At 35.6% G+C, this 23,926-nt stretch overlaps 2 protein-coding genes across 38 annotated transcripts in view; both read left to right on the top strand.

Annotated features, from left to right (window-relative positions):
• The window catches only part of LOC114284770 (alanine--glyoxylate aminotransferase 2 homolog 3, mitochondrial-like), a 150,239-nt gene that overhangs the window by 48,200 nt on the left and 78,113 nt on the right, over positions 1-23,926 (top strand). For 9 of the 37 annotated variants that reach the window (XM_082881943.1, XM_082881926.1, XM_082881916.1 and 6 more), the window contains one exon: positions 101-229. The exons of 25 other annotated variants lie outside the window; for them this stretch is intronic. Coding sequence is in view for 2 of the 12 variants with exons in the window: in XM_082881956.1 (XP_082738082.1) it covers positions 101-174 (74 nt within the window). In the remaining 10 variants the exon portion in view is untranslated. Of the gene's footprint in view, positions 1-48; positions 230-23,926 lie in introns of those variants that run through there. 3 more of the 37 variants (XM_082881902.1, XM_082881923.1, XM_082881898.1) reach the window with 1 other exon arrangement.
• On the top strand, positions 175-19,248 carry LOC114290151 (uncharacterized; the record flags this gene model as incomplete). The annotated part of the gene is made up of 11 exons (XM_082913019.1): positions 175-229; positions 8,556-8,660; positions 8,803-8,878; positions 9,621-9,717; positions 15,726-15,818; positions 15,943-16,022; positions 16,637-16,727; positions 16,810-16,916; positions 17,284-17,370; positions 18,356-18,424; positions 18,835-19,248. Coding segments are annotated over 11 exons (885 nt in total), but the record flags the coding sequence as incomplete, so codon positions are not given.

Raw genomic sequence — 23,926 nt, 5'->3', positions numbered from 1 at the left:
ACTTACATTGCTGCCATTGCTTGGAAATGGAGACTAAATTGGGCGCAGGTTTTTTTTTGTTTTTATTTTTTCTTTTATCCTTTTCGATGTTGTGATGCAGAGCGTGATTCTTTGGAAGCTGACATGGGCATGGAGATAGAAGGTGATGGGCGTGCCCGCATATCTTCAACTTGATCTGGAAGCAGATCTTGTCTTGCCTCCTGCACCAGCTGGCAGAGTCGACAACAAGGTAATTTCTAATCTCAGTTGTCACTCAAGAATAAATTCACTTACATTGCTACAATTTCTTAGAAATGGATATTGTATTTCATGAGTAAAAGATCAAAATTATTCTGTTGACATGGCTTCTACATGTTCCAATTAGTATGGTGTTAGAATTGTATGATGCACGATTCGATTCATACAATTTAATATGAGTTTCAACCAAAATTATTTGAATTGTGTTGTTTGAAAATTGGGTGTGCTGTTGAATTGAGAATTGAGTAGTTCGTCTATGTTTTTGTTTACATAATGTATTGAAATGACGCCTTCTTCTGTTACTCTACGATGAAACAAAAATAGGGCAATTGGTTATACTGATATACGTGGTTATATATAATTTATTTATATTGATACTATGTAGTATTTGACTTTGATTGCTACAATGTTTCCACATGTGTGAGGTTTGGAAATTCCTTTCCAATAATTCGGACTGTATTTGATAAGCATCTTGCGGATCTTGTATGAGAAGGAAATAAGAAACGGAAAAAAAAAAAACTTTGTTTATAGTTTCATATGGAAAAAACATGCAAAGAGCGAACTGCTAATACATGTATTTGTGAGAATAAGTTTTCTGAGTCAAACTGTATATCTCGTTAAATTGAACAAAGAATACATCACTCACTTATATAGAATGCTAAATCCTAATCCTAAACAAAATACATCACTGATAGAGAATGCTATTAGCTATAGAACACTAACACTAATTCCTAATCCTAAAAGGAAAAGGAAAATGGAGAACACTATTCTCACACCCCCTCTCAAACTCAAGGTGTTTTAGCAGAAAACACTGAGAGTTTGTCAAGAAAAAATCGAAACCGAGCAGTGGTGTGAGTCTTGGTGAAGAAATCAGCAGGTTGCAGAGTTGAAAAAACAAAAGGAAGCGAGATAACGCCAGACTGTAGATGCTGACAGATGAAGTGACAATCAATCTCAATATGCTTTGTCCGTTCATGAAAGACAGTGTTATGAGCAATTTGAATAGCACTTCGGTTGTCACAATAGAGAGAGGTCGGGGAAGACTAGGAGACACCCAAGTTAGATAAGAGACCATGAAGCCAGACAATTTCAGCAGTAGCATGAGCCATAGCATGATACTCAGCTTCGGCAGTAGAACGGGCAACAACAGTTTGTTTCTTGTTTTTCCAAAAAATCAGGGAATCGTCAAGAAACATACAGAAACCATAAATAGATTTACGATCATTAACATCACCAACCCAATCAGTATCAGCATAGGCCACCAAATCTAACGAAGAAGTAGAAGAGAATAGCAAGCCCTGTAAAATAGTACTGTGAAGATAAGGAAGAATTCGAAGCAAAACAGCCCAATGTGTAGAGCGAGGAGCAGAAACAAACTGACTAACCACATGGACAGCATAGGCAAGATCAGGGCGAGTAACTGTCAGATAGACTAAACAACCCACAAGTTCGCGATATAACGTAGGATCGTCCAGAGGAACACCATCAGTAGTGTTAAGCTTCACATTAAGCTCAATGGGGGTATCAGAAAGCTTAGTGTCAGTAAGCCTGGCACGATGGATAGCCTCGTTGGCATACTTAGCTTGGGATAGAAAGTAACCCTTGGGAGAAGAAGCCACCTCAATACCGAGAAAAATACTGCAATGGTTCCAGATCCTTCATTTCGAAGGTGCGGAAGAGATGCTGCTTGACTGCAAAGATAGCAGCAGAGTCAGAGCCAGTGATGATCATATCATCTACATATAGTAAGAGAGCAACAAAACTAGTCGAGGTATGTCTCAGAAATAGAGCAGAGTCGGAAGCAGAAGGATGAAATCCAAGCTTGGTAACAGCAGTCTGAAAGCGATCATACGAAGCACGAGGAGATTGCTTCAGACCATACAGAGCACATCGAAGACGACAAACTTGGCCAGAGGAATGGTGAAGACCAGGGGGAGGACGCATGTAAACCTCCTCAGTGAGATGGCCATTAAGAAAAGCATTCTTAAAATCCATCTGATAAAGAGGCCAAGAACGAATAGCAGCGACAGAGATTAAAGTACGGACAATAGTCATCTTGGCAACAGGAGCAAACGTCTCCTCATAATCAATACCATATTCCTGGGAGAAACCTTTGGCAACCAGACGGGCTTTGTAGCGCTCAAGAGAACCATCATAATGAGTCTTGACTTTGTAGACCCATTTGCAACCAACCAAATTCTTACCAGCAGGCAAAGGAACCAACTCCCGTGTATTAGTTTTCTGTAGAGCAAACAACTCATCCTCAAACACACGAAGGAGAGAGTAATTAGGAAGTTGAGAAAATAGAGCCTCATAAGGAGACCGATTAGAAAGAAGAGGGGTAGGCATACGATTAAGAAGAAAAGCAGCAGTAAGAACTACCTCACCCCAAAACGGAGCTGGAACGGAAGTGGAGAGAAGGAGAGACCTAGCTGTCTCAGGAGATGATGGTGTTTACGCTCAGCTCGACCATTTTGGGCAGGTGTATCAGTACAAGAAGTTTGGTGAATAGTACCCAATTTGACCAAGTATTCACAGAATTCAGTTTTAAAGTATTCTCCACCCAGGTCAGACCGCAACAATTTAATAGTAGAGCCAAACTGTGTAGTGTGTAGTGACCATAGACTGGAAGGTACGGTATATTTGGTAGAAGTCAGATTTATGAGTCATAAGATAAACCCAAGTGTAACAGGTGCAGTCATCAATAAAAGACACATAATATGCAGCCCCTTTTAGTAAGAACAGGAGGGGGTCCCTAGACATTAGTATGTAGAAGAGAAAAAGGAGAAACAGAAATAGAGGTACTTTTATTAAATGGTAAGGCTGACATTTTAGCAAGTTTACATCCCCGACATTCATCAATTTGACTAGGGAAACTTTACCCAACAACCCTGACTGAGCTAAAGACCGTAAGCGGTCAATAGACAAATGACCGAGGCGAGAATGCCATAAGTAAAACTGACTCGACTGAGAATCTAACTAAAATGAGGAAAATGCAGCTAGAGAAGTAGATAAGGGGAGATGCAAGCTTTCGACTACATAGAGGTCTCCAATTCTACGGCCGGTCCCAATCTGCTTCTTGGACACCCGATCTTGCACACAATAGACAGAAAAAGAAAAGATAACATCAAAACCAGACCTATCAAGTTGACTAATGGATAATAAACTGACAGATAACTAAGGAACATAAAGAACAGAAGGAATAGTAACAGCGGACATGGCAGAGGGGAAGACAGACCCAACAGACAGAACCGACATACCGGATCCATTAGCAGTATTAATAGTAATAGGAACGGGTGGGGGAATACAATTTTGAAGTAAGGAAATGTGAGGAGTCATATGATGAGAGGCACCAGAATCAAAAAGCCAGACAGAAGAAGGGATACCTGAAGAGGACCCAAGCAAATCTGAATGAAGAGAGGCAAGAGCGGAGGCAGATGTGGATAACTGAGAGGTGGACAGGATATGCTGAAGTTGTGCAACCTAAGCACTCAAGGAAGCCAAGTTAGGATCGGGAGCCGGAGTGGATGCAATGTAAGTAGCAGAAGGTCGAAAAGTACTCGAAGTAGGACCTCGAAACTGTGTCTGAGAAGATGGAGCAAGCTGACGTCCCTTTTTGGGACAATTGTTCTTCCAATGACCCTTTTGATGGCAGAAAGCACACTCATCTGGCCCTAATGGTCCTTTCTTGGGTTTCGCAGTGGCCTGAAGCTGATGAGGAGGAGGGGTCAATAACAAGGGCTGCTTGATAGGAGCCAAGAAGACAGAAGGAGGTAAAGTCTGACTGGCTGTCTTAAGACGGGTTTCCTCAGAGAGGAGTTCACGAACAATAGCATCCACAGAGGAAAGAGGAGATCGATGAAGGGAGCCACCTCGAATAGCCTCATACTGAGGGGAGAGGACTGTTAAAAACTGTACTAAACGACCCTGCTCCCGAAACTCAATATAAGTGTCTCGTATCTTGAGACTAGGTGGTTCCATAAGAGCCAACTGATCCCAGAGACCTGTCATCTCAATATAAAAGTCCTGAATAGTCTGATTCCGTTGACGAGCATTCTGAATAGCTGTTTCCAACTCATACCGCTTGGCAAAGTTGGACTGCTGATAGACACCTAGTAAATAATCCCACACCTCTTTGGCAGTATTGTACTTGGAAAACATCATTCCAATACGGTCAGCCACGGAATTATGAAACCAGGTCAGAACTTGGGCATTATCACAATCCCAAGTATCACAGGAAGTCAGATATCCATCCTCCTTCGGGTCTGATGGTCGAGGAATAGAACCAGAAACATAGCCCCATTTTTTTCGACTGAGAAGAAAATTTTTCATAACACTAGACCAAGAAGGATAGTTGTCACCAGTAAGTTTGCATTTAATAGCTTGAATTTTATCTTTTGACATTGTGATGAACCAGAAGGAAAAGATGGGGCAAAGTGTGATAACTAGCAAAAATAAAAAGAACTGAGGGGTCAAAGTATAATAATCAATAACTTGTTTGGTCCAAAAGAAGAATGAAGGAGAACTGGTGGTAACGAAAGACAGCCGTAGGTCAACTTCGAACCACACACACAGAGACAGAGAGAGAGAGATTGAGGGAAAGAGAGAAAGACAAGAGTCGAAGTCGACTTTGGAACAGCCGGCATAGACAGCGCTTCGATCGCGCGAAGCGAAGCAGGAGAGAACCAATGACGACGACGACTCGAGTCCAGTGACAGATCACGAACCAGAGGCTAGGGTTTTCACGAATGGGTTGCGAGGCAGAGACGAAGGACAACTCGAGACCTTCGCTTGAACTAGATGAACACAGAAGAAACAGAGGAGGTCGCCACCTGCGACTCAGAGAGAAAATACCAGAGGCTTGATTTTCGAGAGACTATTTGTAATTAACTCACAAAGAGCTTCTAGGGTTTCGGTTCAAACCTTGCTCTGATACCATATAAGTTTTTTGAGTCAAACTGTATATCTCATTTAATTGAACAAAGATTACATCACTCACTTATATAGAATGCTAAATCCTAATCCTAAACAAAATACATCATTGATAGAGAATGCTATTAGCTATAGAACACTAACACTAATTCCTAATCCTAAAAGGAAAAGGAAAACGGAGAACACTATTCTCACAGTATTATCTTATGCAATTTTATCTTTTCTTTTGTGGAAATTTTGTTGGAATTTTGTATTTCATTTGTTGTGACGTGTTATAGAAACCAAAACGCACTTTTCGTAGTTTTTAGATAATTAGAGATTAACAATTCCAACTTCCTTTACTTCATTCAAAAAGTTGTTCAGAATAATTGATCAGAATTATTTTGGGGAACCGGTTTGTGCATATTATTCAAAATAATTTTACTTTTAGGAGCAGTTAGTTTTTCGTTTGTATTTTTTTTTTCCTTTGTGTTTTTGGCGCTAACCCCTTGCAGGTAATGACACATATAGACATGGTTAATCATTTAAGGTAATCTCCTATACTTTTTGATTTTATTTTTTATATTTAGGACAATGCATTGTTTAGGTTGGAGGCAGAAAATACTTATTTTGAGAAGAATTTATATATTTGCTTGCTGCTATGAGTTAGTTGTTTTGTTTTTTAAAAAAAAAAGTTAGTGCTCATGGTAATCTTTTGTTCTATATATTGGGTGATTGGGTATACTTGTGGTATTTTATTGCTTTTAACTCGAGAATTGTGTTGAAGTTTGATATGCTAGCTACTTTGTTAAAGCATTCCATGTGTTCATATTTGGAAATCATTGCACCACACTTCTGCCACATGAATATGATTTTTAGTTGATAAGTGGATATGACTTGAAAATCTTGAAGAATGATAGTGGAGACTTTTAACCCTGTGAGTTTTGTGCCAATCATTTATTGGAGGGTTATTATGCATCTACTCTTAATTTTTCTTTGGAAGAGCATTAATTTATAGTTTAGTCTCATTATTTTTTCATTTTTGGTTGAATGTTGAGAATAAATCAATTTGTTATCATACTTTTACTCCCTTGAGGACAATGCATCGTTCAGGTTGAGGGGAGAAAATACTTATCTTGAGAAGAATTTATATGTTGCTTGCTACAATGAGTTAGTTGTTTTGTTTAAAAAAAGAAAAGAAAAGTGTGCACGGTAATCTTTTGTTCTGTGCATTGAGTAATTCGGCATACTTGTAGTATTTTATTGCTTTAACTCAAGAAATTGTGTTGAAGTTTGATATGTTAGCTACTTTGTTAAAGTATTCCATGTGTTCGTATTTGGAAATCATTGCACTGCACTTTCGCCACATGAATATGATTTTTAGTTGATAAGTGGATATGACTTGAAAATCTTGAAGAATGATAGTGGAGACTTTTGAGCCTACGAGTTTTGTGCTAATCTTTTATTGGAGGGTTGTGATACATCTACTCTTAATTTTCTTTGGAAGCGCATTAATTTGTTGTTTAGTCTCATTATTTCTTAATTTTGGTTGAATGTTGAGGATAAATCAATTTGTTACCATACTTTTATTCCCTTGAGATCATGAATTGAGAGATGATTTTAGGCCATCTTTGTTTCATTGAGCCTTTTATTTATTTTTCTTTCCTTTATTATTACTTCATTAGAAACCAATTTGAGCCTTTATGTTAGTCTTTCTTTGTTTAACCCCACAACCCATACTTTCTTTTCAATTTTGTAGATATGTTGGGTAATTTGAGTTTGACAATGGCAAATTTGTTTGAAAAAAAAAAAGTAAAAAAAGGAGAGAAGATGGAAAAGAAGAAGAAGAAATAAATTGTGTTCAACGAGGGGGGGGGGGGGGGGACCAAAACGAAAAGGAAAAAAAAGAGCAGGAGGAGGAAGTTGAAAAAGACAAAAAAAAAAAAAAGTAACAAAAAGAGCAAGACATTTGGAATAATGCTCTAATTGTGTTTATTTTTATGCCAATAATCTCTCAGATTAGAGCTTATTTTTATGCCAATAATGTCTCAGACATCCATTTTTTTATTCAACTTTGCGTTTTTATTATTTTTTCGTAATTCCTTGACCCAAACATTACAACCAAATAAAAGTCCTATTTGATCTTGAGAGTGGTATAGTTTACAAGTGGACATGATGGATAGGGGTGATGGTATGGTAATTTTAATTCTCAGTATTTGGTTTTCCATTCATGAGACTATTTATTTATTCTTTCATTATAGCGTTTTTCCAAAAAATTAGTATGCGGGATATTTTGCCTTTGATTTACATTATTCTACTTGCATATATTGAGAGTAATTGTCACACCATATTCTGAGTGATTTATTTGTTGAATGCAATAACTGGTGAGATTTGAGTCAAAGCATGTTTCAGAAAGAGATTTGGGTTATATTTCACTTTAAGGCTAAGGTTGTGTCTGTGTTGGCTAAACTTTTTCACACACTCCAAATTCTGAATGTTATGAGATATCTTTACTTGCTGCTAGTGTCTTGAACTTTGATTGATTATCTTGTTAAGATTGTGAAATTCATGACTTGTTCTTTTAACATTAGCATGAGAACGAAAGAAATCCTTTGAGTAAAGAAATTTTTTGACGTTTGTGGGTAATATCTCTAGAAATTTTAATTCTCAGTATTTGATATTCCATTCATTAGACTATTTATTTATTCTTTCATATTAGCGTTTTTCAAAAAAATTAGCATGCGGGATATTTTGCCTTTGATTTACATTGTTCTACTCGCATATATTGAGAGCAATTTTTGCACCATATTCTGAGTGATTTATTTGTTGAGTGCAATAACTGGTGAGATTTGAGTCGAAGCATGTTTCAGAAAGAGATTTGGGTTATATTTCACTTTAAGGCTAAGGTTGTGTCTGTGTTTGCTAAACTTTTTTAACACACTCCAAATTTTGAATGTCATGAGATATCTTTATTTGCTGCTAGTGTCTTGAACTTTGATTGATTATCTTGTTAAAGTTGTGAAATTCATGGCTGGTTCTTTAACTTTGGCATGAGAATGAAAGAAATCCTTTTAGTAAAGAAATTTTTGGATGTTTGTGGGTAACATCTTTGGAAAGCCTCACGAGACTTTTACTCGTCCACGAGGGGTAACCTATTGGATTAAGGGCTTGTTGCATGTGCTAAATTCAATCGTGATTTCTTGCAGAAGTGGTTTAGAGTTGTTGCTTTTATTTTACTTTTTGATTTTATTTTAGTCAGCCTAATTGCTAGGTTCTAGCAATAAAGCTGGTTAGGAGGTGTGATGGATGCTTAAAATTACATAGTTGTTCTATGAATTTTGGATATTATATTCATTCTCTCAATTTGTATTTGATTGTGATTTAATGAATTTAATTTAAATTTGTAGAAAAACTACATTTGAGCCTTCAACAATATCAATTGCTCAACAAGGCCCATAAGACTCGGTGTGCTTCTAAATCATCTCATAACATCCACAAAACCTCTCTCAAAGGTTAGACAAGATTTCATTGTACCTCTAGTCCTTTAATATTTTGATTTTGGTTTTCAAATATTTATTTGTTTTTCCTTTTAATTACTACCCGTCTTCTGTTCTTTATTTGTTCCTTTTATGAAATGTATATTTGGCAACTTAGATAATAGCAAAAACACTAGATCTGACCGCAATGTTGTCAAGGGTGCTCGGGCTGCTCGAATTCAGCAAAACGAATGGTAATTTTCATCTTAATTTTCTACCCCCTCTACATAAGATGTATACCTTTTTACTCACAAGGGTCTTGTGTTTGTAGCTTTTCATCCAATAAAGGATAATATTTCTATTGCCTAAAGGCAGGATTGCATTTTTTTGTCGATAAGGAAGCAGAAAAGGTGTGCTGTTTCAGAAGAAAAAAGGGCATCCAGTTGATTGACTAGTCCTCCCCGTGTCATTGTATATGATATGTTTTTAATGTTAATATTGTTTGTACCCAAAGGAATTGTTAATCCTTCACAAAAGGTTCTTTTGTATAAAACTAGACTGCATTTGTTTCCTGGTAAATTGAGATCTAGATGGACTGGGCCGTTTCATAGTTAAAACTGTTTTTTCTCATGGGGCCCAGATTGAAAATCCCAAGAATGGTAATGTTTTTAAAGTGTCTGGCCAACGTCTTGAACCAGTTTTGGAGAATTTCCCACATGAAGAGGAGAGGAGTCCATCGAATTAAAAGACCCTATTCATTCATTCATGTTTGAGCTGGTAAAGATGTTTGTAGTCCTTCTTTCACAATAAGTTATTTATGGGGAAAAAAAGAAATTATGATTTCATCTAACAATTATTCTCTATTTATGATGGCATATCATATGATAAATCGTATTTGAAAATCACTCTTCCAATGTTTGATTGCAGTGAACTTTATGATGGCATATCATATGATAAATCGTATTTGAAAATCACTCTTCCAATGTTTGATTGCAGTGAACTTTTAGACCTTGTTGTTGCTGAAGCTACACTGGACTTTCGGAATCTTAACAAGAGAAAACTTTTAACTAATTTCCCTACATTTCTCCCTCAGGTATGATTTGAGATTGGCATGATTCTTTGCTTGTGATTTAGTTTCTTTATTTGACTGAATTTTTAGATTTAGAAGTAGAAAAGAAGAAATATGAAACATGTATATCAAATATTTTGGTAACTTATCCTCCTCTAACATCAGTGTTGCATTTGTAGTTTTTCCCATTAATGCTAAGTTCCTTGTGTCATTTTTTTGGTGCTGTTCTTAAAAGATATATTTAATTTATTTTATTGGAATGATCTTAGTTATAATTCGTGCAATTGTTGTGTCCTCGAGATATTTGTATATGACAAATGCCAATAATGCTGGATATTGGGATTGAAATAAAGGAGTGTCTTGAAAATAGGTCAAACAGTTAAAATAAGTGCATTAATTTTCATAAAAACCGCATTGAATTTAATAAAAAGTGTCTTGTGTTTTCAAAAAAAAAATTTGGGTCTACTTTTCGTGTCCCTGGGACACTTGTTAACAAGACCCTTCATATATTGGTATTCATAATTGTAGTTTTATTTTATTTTTGTCCTGTCAATGCTACTTCAGAAATAAATTTTGTTGCTTATGTGATGCCACATCTTATTTTGTATGTTTAACGTTATTATGCACCTTCCCGACCTTGTTGGAACAAAATATGGTATAATAATTTCGTACTGAAACTAATTGAGCCTAACGGAAATTTTGACAACTAAACACATGTTTAATTTCAAAAAGGAGGATCTAAAAGAATGCTTTCGGAGATACTGTGGACTCAATCTGCAGTGAAGGGCATTACTGACTTTCTTACATATATATATTTTTTTGTTTTCTTTTTTGATGCAGATTTGAAATATAGCGATCCCGGGTTTACCCTTGTTATACCGTGATCCGGACATGTGTCCGTGGATGTTGGTAGTTGTTTATTATTTTGTTTACGTCCTTTTTACTTCGTAATTGAGTTATAGGATGTGTTGGGCAGGTTTGTTACAAGTTGGTTGAGTTTAGAAACCAGAACTAGTTGCCCAGATTTTGGCCTGTACGCTCGAGCGGGGGTTTTGGCGCTCGAGCGGAGATTACACCCATTCAATATTTTTCCTGTGCAGCATTGTACGCTCGAGCGTGGTATTGGCCGCTCGAGCGGGGTTGTCTGAGTGACGCTCGAGCGTAGAGTTGGAGGCTCGAGCGGAGGTCTGGTTCTGTATAAATGCTGGGAGAGTGCATCCGGCGCTTGAGCGGAAGTTTGGACGCTCGAGCAGGAGTCTGTGAGTGACGCTCGAGCGGGGTGTTTTACGTTCGAGCGGGAGACTGGGTTTAAGTCCCGAAATTGTGACTTTCCAAATCACTTTTTACTTTCTCTTCTCTCTCTTACTTTTTCCAAAATCACCATTGTTGAGCCTCTCACTCTAGACTCTACCTTCTCTCTAGGTTTTGATCTAGTAGGAGTGATTTGCTCACCTTTGGCCTTTACAAAAAAGTTGTTGATCGTCGAGGGCTTCATTTTAATCTGAAAATCTCGGGTTTTGGAGCACGTTGGGTTTTGTCATCTTCTCCTTTGGGACTCCGAATTTGAGGTAGGGATATCCTACTCCTCTCTATGGATTTTGTCTTTAAATTTTAGTATTTTGAGATGTTGGGTTTGGTTGGGTAATTTTGTGAAAGTTTGGGACTTTTGTGCAATTTTACAAAAGTTGGGGTTTTATTCATAATAAACCTAGATGCATGTTTGGCATAGAGAAATGGAATAAATGTAGAATCATTGATGAAAATAGGACCTAAGGGTTGAAATGTTAATTATGGTAAACAACCTAATTACATTGTTTGATTAATTGAGTTAATTAATCGTGAGAAAGGGAGTTATGAAATGGAAATGTTGAGATTGGGAATGTATGGGGTTAAAGGGTGTAGTTGAATTATTCATCACTCACCGAATTGAAATGTTGATAGTTATCCATTTGTGCATTTATTTTCTGTTTAGAAATATCTGCTTTAGGCTATCGGTGGAGGATAGTCGTGATTGTTGTAGACAATGCATGATGATTAGGCAAACGGAAACTAATCAATGGAATGTGTCATGGAATTTGACGGTTGATAGAATACATTATATATATGTATTGAGTGATTGTATATAGAACCAATGCGTTTGTATACGTTATGTGTAGAGGAGGAGATAGGGGGATGTACTCCGCGGTTTAGGGGAAGATAGGGGATGTACCTCTAAACCGGATAGTGTTGGGAGAAGATAGGGGATGAACTCCGTAGATACAGCTCATATGCTTGTCTAGAGAAGTGAAGATAGAGCTCATATGCTTATCTTTGTGAAGTGTGGATACAGCTTATATGCTTATCTGTGAATGTGGGATATTGTTTTTATACATATCTGTTAAGATGATGATAGAGCTAACATGCTTATCTGTTGAAAAGGGGAAAATGAGAAGTAACTTGGACTTATAAGTCGTATGACATAAATATGTGATTTATGTGAATGTATCAGTGTTGGCCATCTATCAATTGCTAATGTTTTAGTCAATGTTCATGGTTGGTTTAGTATATCTCTACTGGGCTGTGGCTCACCCTATATGGGAATATCATTTTCAGGTACAGGAAGCATGCCACCTCCAAGGACATAGCTTGGGAGGCTAGAGGCGGACATACTTTTGTCGTTTTACCTTTTTGATGTATTATATGTAAATTCAAGCCAAGGGCTTAATGTGTTTGAGTTAGTACTCTTTTGATGTAACCAAGTGTTAACTTGGAAAGCTGTAAGCCCGTAGGGCATTTTGCTTTTGTTGTTAACATGTAGTACTTATGTAATGGAATTCTGATAAATGAAAGAATGTGGAGCTTTTGCATTTCAATGCATGTTTGCTTTGTTGGGTTTAATGTTATTATTTTGAGGGCGTTACATGAAAAATCGTTTCTAAGTGTGTTTCCAGCATTGATGTCTCTTGGGTCATTTGTTCAGCTATTTCCATCTCTCGTTGACTTACCAAGTAAGTTTGTTTTTCTGGATTCCCTAGTAGTTACATTCTGCTCCTTTTTCATGTCTTTCTTTTGTGGCTTTTGTCTCTTGCCTCATTTCACCAATGAGCAAAAGCCTCAGGATACAAAAAAATTTACCAAAAAATCTACCACTCACATGGGTGTTGTGGGACCAACACCCATGTGAGTGTTTGCTAGAACATTTGGGGTCTAGCATTATTGTTCACCAATTGAAGTTCTACTTACTCTATTAACAGTTGCACCTTGTTATTTTCCTTCTATTGATTTATTGATCTAGCCAAGTAGGCCATTTCGAAATGCCTCAATTAAAAGAGTTCAGAAATTCAAAATCTATATGCTTGGTACTAGTTGGGAAATTGAATTTTTTTATTTTGAATATAGTTGATATTTGTTGGCTTTCCTTTTCTCGGCTTCTCTAGCACGTAGGCATTGTTCGTCATGGTATGCTTTTTCGGGGGTAAGTTTTTATTGCCATAAAAGGGGATTTACAATGAAGCTCAAGACATGCCAAAGGCAATACCCCCTCTAGAAGAGAGCTTACGCCTAGCCTGCAGAACAATTAAACTTCAGTAGTTGGCGTTTTAGGATAGAAATTTGTTGGTTTCTTACTTAACCAACAACAACAAAAAAAAAAGAAAAAAAAAAGAAAAAGAATAGGGTTAAGTTAGTAGTTTATTGGTAGTAGTTGCTACATAATTGATGTCTGTTGGGCTATATATAATAAATCCATGTGTTTTTTGGGAGATAAATGTAGGCCTTTTTTTATTCAATGGCAACTGAGTAGCGAGTAGTAACACAAGTGATGAAGACTAAAGAATTCGTCAACTGAGCACTGAGTCAACAACCAGGTAATCTCAGTTATCTCTCAAGAATTCCTTCACTTACATTGCTTCCATTGCTTGGAAATGGAGACTAAATTGGGCGCAAGTTTTTTTTGGTTTTTATGTTTTTCATTTATCCATTTCCATGTTGTGCTGCAAAGCGTGATTCTTTAGAAGATGACATGGGCATGGAGATAGAAGGTAATGGGCATGCCTGCATATCTTCAACCTGATCTGGAAGCAGATCTCGTCTTGCCTTCGACACCAGCTGGCAGTGTCAATTACCAGGTAATTTCTAATCTCAGTTATCACTCAAGAATAATTTCACATACATTGCTACAATATATGTGTGAGGTTTGGAAATTCCTTTCTAATAATTTGGGTTGTATTTCATGATAAGCATGCTGTGGATCTTGTATGAGAAGGAAATAAGAAATGGAAAAAAGAGTGGGAAAAAAAAACTTTGTTAATAGTTTCATGTGGAGAAACATGCAAAGAGCGAACTGCTAGTACATATATTATCTTATGCAATTTTATCTTTTCTTTTGGGGAGGTTTTGTTGGAATTCTGTATTTCATTTGCTGTGATGTGTTATAGAAACCAAAAACACCCTTTTCGTAGTTTTTAGATAATTAGAGATCAACGATTCCAACTTCTTTACTCCATTCAAAAAGTTGTTCAAGATAATTGATCAAAATCATTATGATGACCCAGTTTGTGTATGTTATTCAAAATAATGTTACTTTTAGGAGTAGTTAGTTTTTCGTTTGCATTTTTTTTTCCTTGGTGTTTTTGGCGCTGACCCCTTGCAGCCAATGGCACATATAGACGTGGTTAATCATTTAAGGTAATTTGCTTAACTTTTTGATTTTATTTTTTACATTAAGGACAATGCATCGTTAGTTTTTTTGAGACTAAAGAGTGGCAGCCAAATTTGACGAAAGTAATTTTGGTTTAGGTAAAGAAACAAGATTGATTGGGAAGGGGCCCATCCATGGAGGAGAAAGCAATAGAGGCTTTGAAGAAGTTGAATGGGAATATGGCCCTGCTATTATGTCTCTTTGTTGTTGGCCCTTTTGGTATGGCGTGAATCTTATTGTTGAATCGATGGTCTAGGCATTTGATAGGTGGACAGGGTGGTTGGTTGTGAAGAGGAGAGGACTAGAGGAGTGGTGTGGAAAGCAACATGCTAAAAGTCACCAATTTCCCAAAAGCTTAAAGCTGTTAGGAAATGAGCCTAACAATGTATATTGTGCTATCTAGCACCCTCCTTCACATGCAACTCCATCTTGCACGTGGAGAGACAAAGAACCAAACATAAGGAGATTCAAACAACCAAACAGAGAACACGAAACCAAATGGGGTCTGAATATCAAATGCCAATAGAGAGATTTGAACCTAAGACCTCTCTCAACCTTAACTCTAATACCATGCTTTTGGGAAAATTGGTGACTTAACACAACAGACCTTTTTATGTCCTGATTATTGTGTTCATCACCAACTGGAAGATGCATACTCAATTTGCACTCACTTTACAGATTATTAATAATGTTACTTATAAAAAATATATATACTTATCACTCTTTGGCCATAAGCATGCTGAATGCGATTGTAAATGTTACTCCTTGAAAATAGAATTTTTTATTCTTTATTTTTTGTTGTTGTGTGTGTTGTGAAATAATGATTGAGGTTGTTAGAATTTTTTTAAATAAAAAACTTCTATGGGTGTTTTTCAGATATATCTATGCTGTTTTGTTGGCTACTGGTGGTAAAAGGCTTGGATGTTAGAAGATAAATATAATTGACCTTTCTACTGCTACTTGGTGGTATTCTTAGTTGGCTATTGGTGGTAAAAGGCTTGGATGTTAGAAGATAAATATAATTGACCTTTTCTACTGCTACTTAGTGGTATTCTTAGGTTAGTATGAAAGGAACCTGAGGTATGGGTTCTATTGACAAAGTGGGAGGGAGGTTTCTTATACATGGAGGAGGCTTCTATGTTAAGTTGTTGACTACAGGATTTTTGTCGGTCCTCCTGGATTCCTGTATCCGTTTAGGATCTGGCTTGTATCTTTACATTGTGTGTATTTTGATTCTATCTACTCTCAATGTGTACTCATGCAATTCTTAAATCATTGATTAATAACTTATTTTACTTGTTAGAACAATAGACCAGAGATTCTAATTCATAATTTGCAACACTATCATGGACAGGATAGAACTGCATTTCTGTTTCTTTTTTTCCCATCACTGCTACTTGTGTTAAGGTCGTGGTTATGGGGTGGATTGCCTGTTCAGCTTTACCAGGTACTTTTGTATGGGAAAAATTTTTGTAACTCATATTGATATTTTAAGGAAATTTTAACTTTTTGATTTGTTTACTATACTTTTGTTTTTTTGTTTCTAAGCGTAATGAGCATATTATTTTCAGGCATGGTTGTTAATTCTCTACACAGGTTTGGCTTTGCGAGAGAACATACTTAGAGTGAATGGAAGTGATATTCGCCCATGGTAATTTGATATGATTTTATATGCATTTGGTTGAATTTTGTGGTAAGATTGCCTTGCCTTTATTCTTCATCATTTAAACTATTTGTGTATTTGTGATTGAGATTTTTTTAAAACATATTTTCATAGTCAGACATTAGTAATTTCATCTCCCATGCCTTTCAGGAGGGAAAGTGAATATGCAATTTTACTGGCAATGAATTAGAAAATGAACAGAGGGTAGAGTATATGAGAAAAATAATGGTTGTCAATAATGAAAGGAGGACATTACTCTAGATGGAGCTGCATGTTGCAAAAGAATTCATTGAGTTGACTCCAAATAGACATGTTTAATTTTGTTAAATTGAGTTTTTCTGGCAGTATCTTGTTCCCTTATATGCAGCAGCAGCAGCTACAATCTAATTCCAGTGAATTTCTGCCATGTTCAATATTACTGGACTCATATCATGCTTTTTGTTCAACTGGCAGGCTCATTCTCTTTATTTTCTGAATTGTGTCAGAACTTGGATGAAAATGTGAAAATGCAGTGGATTTTTTTTTGTGATTCTTATCTGCCTCCTAGATTAATATGCATACAACCACAGAATATGTTAATGCTTGCACTTGTGCTGATGTAGGTGGATAAAACATCACTACTTCGCTATGGCCATGGCACTTATCAGTCTCACTTGGGAGATAGAAAGAGAACCTGATTGTTCCCAGAAGCAGGTTATTATCCTTCTTAAGTGCATATTGAAATTTTGTTTTTGTTTTTTTTTTTAATGAGTGAGACTGTACATGTACTGTGCAGAGAGGGGTGCAACTGTTCCTTCAATGGGCTATCATGCAAGGAGTTGCAATGCTTCTACAAAATAGATATCAACGGCAAAGGCTTTGTACACATATTGCACTCGCAAGGTGTAATTGAAAAGAAAAGAAAAAAAAAAAACTCCTTTCACCAACGAATTTCTGTGCATGCTTCATTTTTGCCTTTATTATCTTCAGGTCTTTCTGCAGTCTACTTTGCGTGTGTGTCTGCACTTGGTTGTGTGCTCTTTGTGAAACCTTGTCGTCCTGCATGGTTTGCAGAACTTCAATGAGTTCTTTTGCTTCTGCTGGTTGCAATAACCATGTTTTTGTCATTTAGCCGATCTGTGTTAGTTTTTTATGGCCCACCGAAATACAGATAGAACTTTTTTTTGGTGGGCATATAATGTTTATTGCAATTGTTCTCCTCTGTAGGTCTGGGATGACTCTTACCATTTGATCCTGTTGTTAATTGCAGGCTAGGAGAATGGACGTTGTTTGGGGAGAAACTGTTGGAGTCGACGGTCAACTATGGTTGTTGGCACCCATTCTATTCATATTACAGGTGATTTAAGCTGTACAAATGCCTGTTTTGGGGACCATGCCCACAAAAGTTCATATTAATGTATGCTTTGCCATCCAAGTCATGTTGAATCAAACAAACACTAAAGCGATTTAAATAAAGGTTGTTAAATATTCATTTTTTTTCCTACATAACTTGCCAAAAGTTATGTACATATATAAATAATTAAATATATATAACAGCTAGGGAAGGGAAGTTTTTGTTACTATCAAACATCATCACATTCCTTGAGTGTTTTCTTTCACTACTTGCTGAAGTTGATGTCATATTATCATTCTCTTCAAGTTTGCCATCCAACAATCCTAGTTTTATACATGTAATGCAACTTTCTCTTTCATCATAGCTCTCTCTTTCTGTTTTAAACTTCTTTGGTTCACATGTCATGATGTCACCATGAAGTTATTTGATTTTTTTTTTTCATTTTTTTCTTTGAAGATATTAGGAAGAGGCATGCTCACCAAAAAAAGGAAAGAATCTGTACATCATTGCATGATGATCATTAATTACCCAATCCTTCAGTGAAAAAAATAATGAAAGAAGATCCAGTACTTCAAAAGAAATTTGTTTGGGATAAACTAAATAAGTGTACTTTTTGACTTTTTATGAAATATGGGTTGGGTATGGATTGGGTTTGAAGTGATTTAGTAGAGATGTGATGTGACTTAAATAAGATGATGTGACTTAAATAGGATAGTGATTTTTTGACTTTTTAACTTTTGTTGATTATGCCAAACCAAGCCTTACTTATAGCATGCCTACAGTATTTGTGATGGACTTTTTAGCTTCTCCAGACCTTTCATTTGCTTAATAGTTCTACTACATATTTTCTTCAGTAATAGGTCTCGCAAATTAATTGTTCACTTTCATTTGTTAGTTGCTACTAATCCAATAGATGAAGCAACAATATGTCACCATAGAGATCTGAGCTAAATTGAAGTGACCTTTATTTGTATGTTCTTGATTTCAGGGTTTTGAAGCATATGTCGGAATTTTGCTACTTAAAGTTGCACTGGCTGGTGTTGTTTCTGAGTGGCAAGTAAGAAGTATGTTTTGAGTATTGTTATGTGGATGCTTGGAGAAGTATTGCCATGGGTTTTATGTTTGTGATTTACTTTGCTTTTAAGATTAAATTCTTAATTCTGTTTCAATATTTGCTTGAGTAATTTAACATCTTAGTTGGACTCATACTCTAGGTTGTTAAAATCGGGATCCTAGGTAGGATCGTAAGGTGAAAAATAAAAAAATCAACGATCCTACTTATGATCTTATACGATTCTACATGATCCCATATGATCCTACTTGCGATCCTATTATAGCACCCATCCTACAATGATATGGATCTTTTTAGCAATATAGGATCGTATCCTATGATTCGGATCGCGATTTTAATAACCATTCTCATACTGGTATAAAACTTAATGGATTATCTAATTTACTTTTGGTCAGGTTGTTACCTGTGGAGTGCTACTGATTGTTATGGCAATTGGGAATTTTGCAAACACAGTGCAGACACTAGTGGCAAAATCTCGGTTTAAAGCGAAAATGAAGAAAACTAAAAGTAAGGTAGAACTAAATTAGGGATCCCATCCCATTCCTTATAATTTGTGACCGGGAAGACTGTTGTGCTTAGTTGAGTTCGAGGATATGAGAATTTCTTTCGCAACCCGTTATTCCTTGTAACAACCTTCTCACCTTTATACGCTTAGACTAGTGAGGATGTTTGTGAGAGTGACCTTTAATTGCATCAAATAGAGTTATAATTTGGTTGTTACAGTTGTGCCAATAGTCTATTATACCTATTATTTTGTGTAATTTGTCTTTTTGTGAATTAAGTAGACACATTATACCGTTACCCTTCCAGTGCTTTTTTGTGTCTTCTGTCATTTTGAATCTGGTTGTTTTGTTTTATTTATGGGCTAATTACACGGACTTCCCTGTGGTTTCTAAAATGAAATTACACTGTTCTCTCTTAGCAACGGAAATGTCTTATTTATATCAGTATATTTTGGCAACTAGATGCCAAAATTACCTTTTATTTCTTAAATACTGAACACTCAACTGAATCCATCCGGCCGAGGCCCTTGTGGCCGACTGGCATGCAGCTGCGCCATAGGGTTACCGCGGTGAGTGGAAAGTTTGAGGTTCGAGTTGATGGATCAACGGCGGTTCCTTAAATTTATAATCTAATTTTACTAACATACTAACATTCTATCTTTGACCCAAAAAAAAAAAAAAAACTGAATCTATCCTTGCAACCAAACAAGCCACATTAATATTAGCATAACAAGCAAACACCCCCTTATCTTCGACTATTTTCTTCCATCTTCCTCCCGTTCCTTCTCCATTGGCAACACCACCACATTTCACAGTGGGAGCAAAACCTTGAGTAGGGAGGAGATGGCGACAACTCTCTCTTATAGTCTCTTTTGAAAATCTCTCTTTCCTTCTCTCCAACAACACACTAAATCCATCACAACCATTGTAAACTTGGGCTACTACAGCTGGTTTTCTAGTGCACTTGTGTTGTTGGTTGGTTGCTGGTTGGTTGTTGGTTTTCTGTTGGAATACTTGTTGCTGATAATGGTTTAAATGCGAGCAAACTAATTTTTATAAAATATATATATAAATAAAATTGTATATATTTTAAATGCGAACAAACTAATTTTTATAAAATAAAATTGTATTAAAAAGTCATCCAATATAACGTTCCAACATACATAAAAATATATAACAATGTTTCATTTATTACAAATACCTTAATAATTAAAATATTATGTACTCTAATATTACGCATTGAAGCATGAGGAAGGAGCATAGCTCGCTTTCAGAGAGTTGAGATAAAGGTTTGTAAAATTAATTTAAATTGAATAGATTATAATTGTCTTTTTTTTCGTTGTGACAAATGCAATAAATTAAATAGGTTATGATTATTAAATCGATATAATTTTTTTGTGTTCACAAAATAAAAAATGAAATGTCCAACATCTTTAATAGTTCGAATTATCAAAACAAGATCTATGACAGACCTCATAAGACTAAATAGCGCTCTTCAATTCAAATTATGGACCGGAGAGAATTTCCTCATATAAAATAACTACATTAGTGGTTGTGTTTTTTTTTTCTCTCTCTAATTTAAGAGTGGATCGGAGAGAATTCCCTCATATAAAATAACTACATTAGTGATTCTTTTTTTTTCTCTCTCTCTAATTTAAGAGGTTTTATAGGGAGTAGGGAATCGAATTAAGAGGAAGATCCTTTTCATTTCAAAATTTGGATTAGAGAGCATTATTTTGGCCCATGAGGCCTACAACATGCCGCGTTTCGATAATCTGAATCGTTCATTTTATCAAGCACTTTGCGTATTTCATCTACACAAAAAAATTTAAATCCAAAAAAAATACATTTAAATTAAGTGCATCTAAAAAATACATTTAAGTGCATCTGAAATGTAAACAAATCATGATCATGAACTAGCAATTCTCTCACCATCGCTTCACATTCTTCATTATTTTTCGTTGCTTCAGACGACTGAACAACATCCAAATCATCTGACATGAGCTCCTCAAAAGTGAATTCAACTTCCTCATCATCTCCTTTCCATGAATTGTCTCTCTTACTCTTCATCTCTTCAAGAGACATCAATAAATAGGACTATTATTTCTCCAAATTACTCGTATATTCTTTCAGAACCGACAAGTTAAACTTCGAAACATCCACATGATGCCAATTCAATTTGTAGAGCGTCGTCGCCAAATCGGAAGGAGTGCTGATAGGAGAGAAAGCGACGCCGGCGATGTGGAGACGAGAGATTTCCACAGCTTTCTTAAAAAGACTTTGACAGCCAGTGGCGGGACCAGAAAATTAAATTAGAGGCACTTATTAATTACAATATCAAAAATTTTTACAAAAATATTTCATGCAAGTTTTTACGATTGATTTCGAGAAACATAAAAAAAATAATGTTATTTATAACAAGTGTATCATGGACAATATAAAAAAATATAGATATAAGTCTTAAAATAAATTATATAATGATAAATTATTTTTTTATACAAAATTTGATTAAAAATTCAATATAATGGTAATACCACGTCATTATTAGTATGTGATATCATCAACTAATAGTAAATTAACACATAGAGAGTGAACCTCACATGTCAAATGTAACTAACAATCTAATAAATTTCATATCTTTATAGTGAGATTACTTATACTTTCATGTCAATAATAAAGAACTCACTGTTATATTCAAAAATTTTCATAAAATTTTCATAGATAATATGATTTATAATAGTCTCTTCATTTTCAATCAAAATAATCATTATTATTCTCATAATTTTTAAAATGTCATTAACATTTTACTCTAATAATATTTTTGTAATTTTTTTTATTTAAAATATTTTCTTTATATTTGTAACAAAAAGAAGAAGAAGAAGAAGAAGAAGCCCAAGATCCAGGAGGGGCACGTGACCCCCCTGGTCCTCACTTCCCTCCGCTACTGTTGGCGACACCTTGTGAAGCAAATGTTGCAAGATTTTGGACAATCAATCCTCGCAATTCCGTCTTTATTTCTTCTCCATCATTGTCATTGTTAGGGTTTTAGGGTTAGATGGATATAATCTAAAATATATAGATTGAGAGGCACGAAGAGCTCACAACAACGGTGGGAAAAAGAAGGTAGTGTTTTAGGGTTAGATTGATATAAGCTTAAAGAAATTTCCTATAAATCAAGCTAAAATAGCATGGCCCCACCATCTTACACTAGAAAACTAAAGAGTAATAATAAACAACTTAAATACTTGGCCGCAAACTTGTGGCGATGGATTTAAGTAGGTAAATCATAAAAGCATGCCTACCCTAGAAACTTGTAAGCAATTCCTTGCAATTCTATTGAGTTCAAGCTTCGGTAATTGAATACTTACACATACATACAGTATGCACACACAACAATTATACATACATACTTGTACATCTAGTTTTTCAAAGAATTTCCAAAACATGTCCAACCTTGGCTGTTGTTCCAATAGAGAACAATAAGAGCTGCAATAGATCCATCATTTAGTTTGAAAGTCAACCAAAAAAGATAATATGGCAATCATCTGCCTGATTTTCAATTATTAACAGAAAAGAAAAAACAAAATGCATCTTGTGTCTCATACAAGCTATGGAAAGCAATGTGCTTCTTAAGCAAACCAAGTACAAAAGCAAAAAGAAAGAAATTCAACATAAAGAAACAATACAAAATGTAAACTAATGCTATTGAATATTCAAACATTTCAACCAAAAAGGGAGAGCAAGATAAAAGGACGAAGCAAGGCCTTTTGGGTTCACTTGAAAGGCCACCTTACCAAAAAAACAAAAACAAATAAACACATATAAGCTTTGCTCCATCAACATCAGGTGAACAACAATACCCATACAAAATAAACCAATCTTTACTAGAAAGTATAAATTTTTCAAGGGAATCAAACAGATCCATAGTAAAATAAAAATAAAATAAAATAACAATGAATAATCGAGCTCAGCGGAACAAGCATGGTCAATATCTAATAATTGATTATGTTGTTAACGCCATAAAAACCAATTATGCTTTGGAATGTGAGAAAATTGGAGGAGTGGTATAGATTCTCGGTTTCCATTTTATACAATTCTTCCAACAATGTTAACTTCAATGGTTCTTCTTAAAGTTTAAATCTTGGATTCACATGCTAGGCTGCAAAGCAGACCAAAATTTGTTGTTATTGACCCACAAAAGGGTTTGAAAATTTTCAAAATTAACCCTAACAATTGCAGAAATTATTACAGATATTTGACTAAAGTGATGAACTGAGCAAACTCATTATTAGCCAATCCAATTCTTGAAAGAAGGTGGTTTGGAACGATTTCGCTAAGTCGGCCCAGCAGGGATAACAACTAATTCTATACTATAGACCTTTCTACACAAACAAATATCTCAAACATACATAGGCACATTCATAAGAATTATAATTATTAACAGTTGATATAACCAGAGGATTGCTTATTAACTAACTCTGTGAACACAATAAAACCAAATAATTAAAAATCAATTATTCAGGAAACAACAACAACAACAAGAAAACGAGAGAGAGAGAGAGAGAGAGAGAGAGAGAGAGAGAGAGAGAGAGAAAGAGAGAGAGAGTGCATCACAAGCTCTGAAAGCGATATGTTGATTCTACTTGAAGAATAAAATCTTAGAGAAGCCTATAATTGAGGTTGTTTGTTCCTTCTCTCAAACAAGGAGAGAGGGAGAGAGGTTTGGAGGATTCATAAAGAAAGGACAGGGAGACGGTTAAAAATCTGAAGTGACCATGAATTGGTGGTCTACTGCTGCAATTGGAAGACTATGTTACTCTTGTAATAGCTCTGGTAGATTGCTAATCAAGCAAACCACAGACCATGAAAGCTTGTTAATATAAAAAAATAAAATAAAATCATGATTGGCCTCCAAGTTTACATGTATTTGATTATAGACCATAGTAGTTAATTAAGTTCAAACCATGGCCAAGTCAACACAAAA

Source organism: Camellia sinensis, chromosome 1, assembly GCF_055761805.1.
Source record: "Camellia sinensis isolate YWXY chromosome 1, ASM5576180v1, whole genome shotgun sequence".
Lineage (NCBI taxonomy): Eukaryota > Viridiplantae > Streptophyta > Magnoliopsida > Ericales > Theaceae > Camellia > Camellia sinensis.
The sequence above is the reverse complement of the archived record's forward strand: the minus strand, read 5'-3'. Positions and strand labels throughout refer to the sequence as shown.